Source organism: Hydra vulgaris, chromosome 12 (genome assembly GCF_038396675.1).
Source record: "Hydra vulgaris chromosome 12, alternate assembly HydraT2T_AEP".
Taxonomy (NCBI): Eukaryota; Metazoa; Cnidaria; class Hydrozoa; order Anthoathecata; family Hydridae; genus Hydra; species Hydra vulgaris.
The window spans coordinates 50,112,383-50,120,000 of record NC_088931.1 but is presented as its reverse complement, the minus strand read 5'-3'; the positions used below and the strand labels follow the sequence as shown (position 1 = coordinate 50,120,000).

General features: G+C 23.8%; 2 protein-coding genes across 2 annotated transcripts in view; one reads left to right on the top strand and one right to left on the bottom strand.

Annotated features, from left to right (window-relative positions):
* LOC100199700 (uncharacterized) overlaps nt 1-7,618 on the top strand; it is a 202,000-nt gene that overhangs the window by 33,000 nt on the left and 161,382 nt on the right. The window lies entirely within an intron of this gene.
* On the bottom strand, nt 5,067-7,535 carry LOC136088801 (uncharacterized). The gene is made up of 5 exons (XM_065813581.1): nt 7,244-7,535; nt 6,862-7,068; nt 6,258-6,435; nt 5,902-5,984; nt 5,067-5,408 (listed from the first exon to the last, which is right to left on the bottom strand). Exons 2-5 carry the CDS (start codon nt 6,955-6,957, stop codon nt 5,151-5,153), a joined length of 615 nt encoding a protein of 204 aa, XP_065669653.1. The 5' UTR covers nt 6,958-7,068; nt 7,244-7,535; the 3' UTR covers nt 5,067-5,150.

Sequence of the window (7,618 nt, the reverse complement as noted above, 5' to 3'; positions counted from 1 at the left end):
TATATATATATATGTATATATATATATGTATATATATATATATTTATATAGAACCCTTAGATGTTGTCCGAAAGTTTTTTCCATATTTTGTTAACAAAAAGTAAAAATTAAAATGCAAGACCGGAATTTTTTTTTTTTAATAATGATAGACTGCCTGCCCCAACCAAACCCTCAGTCGATGTAGCAGCACTCCCTTGCAAGTCAGGCTATTTGTCAGTCGATGTAGCAGCACTCCCTTGCGAGTCAGGCTATTTGTCAGTCGATGTAGCAGCACTCCCTTGCGAGTCAGGCTATTTGTCAGTCGATGTAGCAGCACTCACTTGCGAGTCAGGCTATATAATAAAAACATTTTATTAAAAAAAATAAAAATAAAAACATTTTATTAAAAAAAATAAAAATAAAAACATTGTTTATATTGTTAAAAACATTCAAAATGTTTTAAAAACATTCAGAATGTTTTTAAAAACATTCTGGTCAATTAAATTTGCGTTTTTGTGGTTTTTTTAAAAAACGATTAATTTGTAATTAAATTAATGGTTTTTACTTTCGTCCAACACGCAAATGTTGGACGAAAGTTAAAAGTAATTAAAAGTGACGTATATGTTGGCGTAAGAATCACTTTTTTCCTTCCGCTCTTCCCAAAGCCAACAAACTATAGATCTATATATATATATATATATATATATATATATATATATATATATATATGTATATATATATATATATATATATATATATATATATATATATATATATATATATGTATGTATGTATATATATGTATATATATATATATGTATATATATATATATATATGTATGTATATATATATATATATATATATATATATATATGTATATATATATATATATATGTATATATATATATATCTTGAGGTTTATATATTTTATATATATATATATATATATCTTGAGATTTATATTTTTTATATATACATCTTGAGATTTATATATTTTATACATATATCTTGAGATTTATATATTTTATATATATATCTTGAGATTTATATATTTTATATATATATCTTGAGATTTATATATTTTATATATATATCTTGAGATTTATATATTTTATATATATATCTTGAGGTTTATATATTTTATATATATATCTTGAGATTTATATATTTTATATATATATCTTGAGATTTATATATTTTATATATATATCTTGAGATTTATATATTTTATATATATATCTTGAGATTTATATATTTTATATATATATCTTGAGATTTATATATTTTATATATATATCTTGAGATTTATATCTGTTAGGGATGTGAACATTTGGCTGTTCTGGCAAACCTTGACCAATCTTAGGTCAAACAAAATAAAATATCAAAAACATAAGTGAAATTCAATTATCACTTGTTACTGTAATAGTCTGTTTCTATTAAGTTCAGAAATGTTGCCACCTGCATTAAAAAGCCTTTTACTTTCTACAGAAGAAGTTAGTGATGAAAGAAACTTTTGGGCTATTTTCTTTAAATTTTTTAAAGAGTTTTCAGAACTTTACCACCATAAAAGTGGACTTTCTTTTTTCATGACAAGAGGAGTTTTAAGAACTCTTCAGTTTCCTTAATTATCATGTGTATATTGGAGTTTGATCTTTTCAATCTTTCGCTATTTTCAGTATTTACAAAATTGGAATCATCTATAGATCTCAGTTTTGGGAACTAGCAGGAAACATTCTTTAATTTTTGGATAAGCTAGTTTTACAATTAGTTCATTTGTGTTACTGTGGGTTCATCACAATCAGAATCAGAGGATTCAAGTTACAGTTTTAAAGAAAAAACAGCTTAGCTCATTAGTTCTGTGTGTTTTTGATGTCATAAACTTATCTTTTTTTTTTATTATTAAAGGCCATTAACTTTTTTAAAACTACCACAATAAAATAAATTACCGCAAAACAAGTTTAATTTACTTATTAAGAAAAACTAATAAAATAGAAGTGTTATTTTGTTAATGTACATTTTGTGGAATTTCTATTATGTTTCAATTTTTTTTTGTTTTTTAATTTTAAATGATTGAATTTAGTATTATTTTTTATTATCATTTAACAAAAATTTATTTATTTCTTTTCTCGACATTAGTAAAAATAAATAAAAATATGTTATTTTTAATTTTTTAAACTTTGCAAACAATAATGATTTTTTTCTTTTAAAAAGTTAAACAAAAATAAAAAATATTACAAACAAAAAATATTATTATAATTTTTTTGCACTTATTTAAAAAATAGTAGTAGGAGATCATTTGCTCTTTTGCACAGCGATTTTCACTGAACTTATAAGAGAACTAATTTGAGTTTTGGTTTAATTAAAGATCTACAAAGGAAAACTTTTGATCTTATTTGTTTGTTTATTAGTTAAAGTTAGCATAGCGTAATTTATGGACGATCCCTTATCAGTGCTTTTTTTGAGACAAAAATTTAAGTTTCCAAGTTCCTTTTATTAAAAAATAAAGCCGTTGCGTTTTCATTTGTCTTTTTACAAAAAAGTTAAATGTACACTTTTTTGTAAAAAATAGAAAAGTAGGAAGAAAAACCTAAAAAAAAGTTACGATAAAAATAATCAAGTTTATTTTTTTAAGAAATATTTTATTTACTAAACAATATTTATTATGCACACTTTGATAAAATAGACAGGAAATTATGTTAAACCCAAACATCAGCTTTGATTTTATCATCTATATAAATTTATCTTAAATTTATTTATTATCTCGTAATTTATAAAAAATTTTTCTAAATTATAAGGTAATTTCTGTTTTCACTTTTTTGAAATCGCGCACTGCCAATTACATAAAGCTCATGTAACTACTAAAAAATATTTTTCTAAACTATTATTTTTGAAAAAATGAAACTTAAAAATATAAACAAAGACATTGCAAGAGCTATATTGCTTCAAGCATAAATACTCGTAATAATTAATTGAATAAAAAACTTTGTCTGTGGATAACTCTATTATTAATTTTTCAATTCAATCAAGAAGTTTAGATATCCTCATTAGGGATCATCTATAAATTATGTAAAGCTCTGTGAAGAAAAACTTTTGATCTTTTTTGATTTGCTTGTTAATGAAAATTAGCGTTGTGTAATTTATAGACGATCACTTATCAAATATATTTATACTTGATAATGTTATCAAGTATATTTATTCTTGATAACTAGGTTATCTAAACTCCCTTGAAATATCATTTTGAAAAATTAATAACGGACTTATATGCATAGAAGTTTTTTTTATCTAATTATAAGAAAATAAACTTTTTATAAGATGTCATTTTAAGTTTGTAATAATTAATGTTTTTTCATTTTTTAATACAATCAACCATGATAACAAAAAAAAAAAAAAATAACTAAAATATCAAAAGTGGCGCTAATATAAAACAAATTTTAACGTGTACAATTTTTTAGCTAATAATTTTTTATTTTGTTTTTCCGTTTGTTTGTTTTTAATTCGGTAATTGTTTCTGTTATTTTTTGTTATGAGAAATTGTTTAAATAAATAAATTTTTTTTATCATGCTTATTTTATGATTTATTTTCATGCTCCTAAAAGATCATTTTTTTTTCTTTTACTGAACATTTTTGATAGTAAAGTTAGATTAATAAAAATAAAATTAAGTTATTACATTTGTAAATAGCGCGAATATAAAATGTAATTAATTGTCATGCAAACTTTTTTACGTAATCGTAATCGTAAATAAAAACTTCGTAAGTGGTTTTTATAACATTAATTACTTCTTTTATCTTGCGGCTTGTTTAGATTTTAAAAGATGATAAAAAATGGCTTACATGAAATGGCTTACTGCTTACATAAAATAACTTATGGCATACCTAAATGACGTGCCAGTTTATGCTTTAAAATAAGGCCTGAAGTTATAAATGATGTTGTTGCATTTCATGTTCATCTGCTAATTTATGCAATTTTATATTTTATTCTCATCTTCCTTTGATATGTTAATTTATATCTAGGGTCACAAAAAATGGAAAGACATTAAAACTAATCATGTTAAAATGTACCCAGTCTTTTGTCCACTGACTCATTTAATTGTTCAACTAAAGTAATCCCAGTGAAAAAAAAAACGCTTTTTCCACGGAACCCAAATGGGCTCTAACTTTAAAATAAAAGTTTTTCTATAAATGCTTTCATCTTCAAATAAAAGAAATGTAAAGTACCCATCTTTCCTCGTTAAATAAATAATTACATTATAAGGAATAAAAGCAAATATTGTTAAAATATTTCCAATGATTTGTGATCACTTTTCTGTTTTTTGCAATATTTACAAAAAACCTGTTTTGGGAAAACTAAGATTGCCTGATTTATCTTAATGCTGCACTGTAAAAAAAAAAGGTTTTTTAAATAGCTCTAAAAGGTTTTTTACTTTGTCCCGAGGGTGGAACCCTTTAAAGGTTTTCTAGAAAACCCTTTTTTTAAAAACCTTTAATCCGATACTGGAAAAACCTTTTTTAACTTGTACTTTCGTTTTTAATTTGAATTATAAATTATTCAATAATTTTTTATATTACGCAATAACGATTTCAAGCACGTATAAAGTTGGTTCAGTAATATTATACTTAGGATAGATTGAATGTACACTTTAGTTGAAACATTTAATTTATAGATAATATTGCTTATATGCAAATATTTAGATTCTTTAATTCCACTGTAATTTTGCACGCAATATGAAAACTCAATAAAGAAAATTCTGTAATAATGTTTAAAATCTTATAACATCAAAGTAATATACAGTAAAGTTTACATTAAATAAGAAAAAAACATTACAATAATCAGAGACAGGTCAATAAATGTTGAACAAAAACAAACAAGTTGTACAAAACGAAACAAATTGGAAAATAACGTTAAATTATGTAAAACTATTATGAGTTATTATACAAATTTTCTGCTTCAAATTTAACTATTACCACTATTATATTCCAACATTAAAAGTATTACATGAAGTTTATTTACCGTTAAGACTTATTTTCAAAAATTAAATCAAGAAATCGCCTAGTAGCACAAAAAATAATAAAATTTAGAAATATGAGTTTATTCGAATTTAGTGACAAAAAAACATAAATAAATTATAAAGATTAACAACAAAAACATACAAAAAACAAAAGCCATAAATATTAGTGCAAAAGGCTGTTGTTCCATTTGCTGACAACATTTAGCACTTTTCCTTTACCACCTAGAAGCACTTTTTCTAAAAATTGACATGTATTGATCAATCCTTTTGGGAATTCAATGCTGAATATCCAAAATGCAGCAAACCATGCTTGAAAAGCCTCGGAAAAAGTACAAATAGTTTTAGAAAACAAAACTTCCTTGTAGACTGATACATTCCACTCGTCGTCTTGTGGCAATATGACTGGACTAAGTGGTATTTCCTGTATAAAAAAAAAAGAAATAAATATAATAATTCATTTAATCAAAAAACAAACCTAAAACAACTTAAAATCCCTCTGATACAAAGCTCTTAAAACCATTCAATTTTAAAATTTCTTAATTGATAACATTTCTATATAATACAAATTATTGAAGACTCCTCACCTAAAGGACAACATCACTTTTTAAATTGTGTGATTAGTATGAGAATATTTACATGGACTTAAAATATTTAATAACTTATTTCCTCAAACCAGTAAATTTTTGCATTTCCTTAGATCTCCTTTTTAATATTTTTTATTATTTCTCAGATCTTCTTGTTATTAAATATATATTAGTTTATATAAATAAATATATAATAAATAAATTAGTTTTTATAGTTTAATATATGATAAATACATATTAATTTGTAATGGAATATAAACAATGGACTATAGAAAAATATAATCAAGTGCAATTTCCTAAATAATGTACAATGTACAATAAACATCCTACCTGTTTTGGTAAGGGAAAAAACAATTCTTCCTTTTCCCCAAATAATGAGGGCAACAATAATGTAACTAACATCACCTTCCAATCTAAAAGTATTTATATCTTTAATTATAAATACTTACAAAATAATACATTTCTTAAAACTAGTATATATAAAATAGCAGTATTAGCATACATGTGTAATGTATTAATAAATGATCAAATGCTTTTAAGTTAATCAATATTTGCTAGAGTTACTAAACTTGTGTAACTTATTGCCTACTATGACTAGTTTTAATTGTTATTGGAATATTAAAATTTTTTATTTTACGATAAAAAGAGAATTGTTAGAAAGAAAAATTAAAATAAATAAAAATTACCCTGTCGTTTACCATTGTCCAAAGTTTCTTCTAAATGTTTGTTTATCATTGTTGAATATTCACAATATTTTTTGCATCTTTTGGCTGCTTCTTTGATCACCGCATTATAAAGGGATAGAAGTTTCATTTCTAATTTGATTACATCTACACCATATAGCAAAATCACATCTGCTGTAAACTTTAATTTATGAAAATCATTTCTAAAATTCATCTACATTATGATTACAGAAACAAGCCTATACTTAAAAATTTTAATGTTCATAAGGTAATAATTTTTATATAGTCTTTCAAAACTGTCAAAAGAAAATCTAAATATAATATTGTAGAAATATTGTAAAAAAAAAGCACATTTCATAAAAGAAAAATAATTATCAAAACACGAACAATTTTTAAATTTGTTTTGAATCATAAATGAATGTAAAGACTATTTTGTAGGAGGAAGAAAATTTTAGGACTCAGGGATTAGGTGAACAATAACTCACGCTCTAGTCATACTAAACAAATGATAAAAAAGAAAAGAAAATCAATGGAAATATTGTAAAAAAAAAGTACATTTCATAAAAGAAAAATAATTCTTTATATAATCTTATTATGTTTATCTTACAAAAATATTTAGTCGTAAACACGGAAATTCTTCCAGAACTTCTGCAGTTGTGTGAGCATGGCAGAAAAGTTGTCTGTACCCGCAAGTTCTTTTCATTTTATCTTTGATCAAATCAAAGTTTGGTGTCTGTTTTTTTATTTCTTTTTTTAAAGCATCTTGATGTTTTTTTATGCTTATGTGATCCTCACCTTGTATCACATTAGCCAACTAATAAAAAGAAGTTATAGTTACAACTGTGCATATAGAAGGATTTTACCTTACACCAATCAGCTGGAACTTGTGAACAGTAACAAAAATATACATTTTTGACATTTAAACAACATAACATTACAACAATATTACAAAGTTATAGCAAGTAATATCTATATACATTATAACATACTTTAACTCGAGCTGTTTTTGAGAGGGTGCTGTTGTCAGGTTGATCAATTTCAACTTGATCTACTTTTCGTTTTCTTCCTGAAATGCCAGGCCTTCCAAACTTTTCTCTTATTACAGCAATTGAATTTTCGCTACAAAGGGGCTGTCTGTATTTTTTAAATTTCCTTCGAAGAGCTACTCTAATAGTATTCTAAACTCAAAATACCCATTAAAAATGTGAAATAGACATAAATTAAATTTTAAAATATAATTTTCATATTAAATAAATGATGACAAATAAAAGTATGTAAAAAAGTATGGAATGCTAATAGCATTACTTCCATCGTAATTAGCCAAAAATTTTAATATAACTGCTGAGCTAACAGCAGAACATATT

Coding starts and splice junctions, on each gene's coding strand:
- LOC136088801 (XM_065813581.1), bottom strand. CDS start 6,957: ATGAAAAGAACTTGCGGGTACAGACAACTTTTCTGCCATGCTCACACA. Junction 5,985..6,257: donor GGACAATGGTAAACGACAGG/GTAATTTTTATT, acceptor AAATACTTTTAG/ATTGGAAGGTGATGTTAGTT. Junction 5,409..5,901: donor TTTTTCCCTTACCAAAACAG/GTAGGATGTTTA, acceptor TTTTTTATACAG/GAAATACCACTTAGTCCAGT.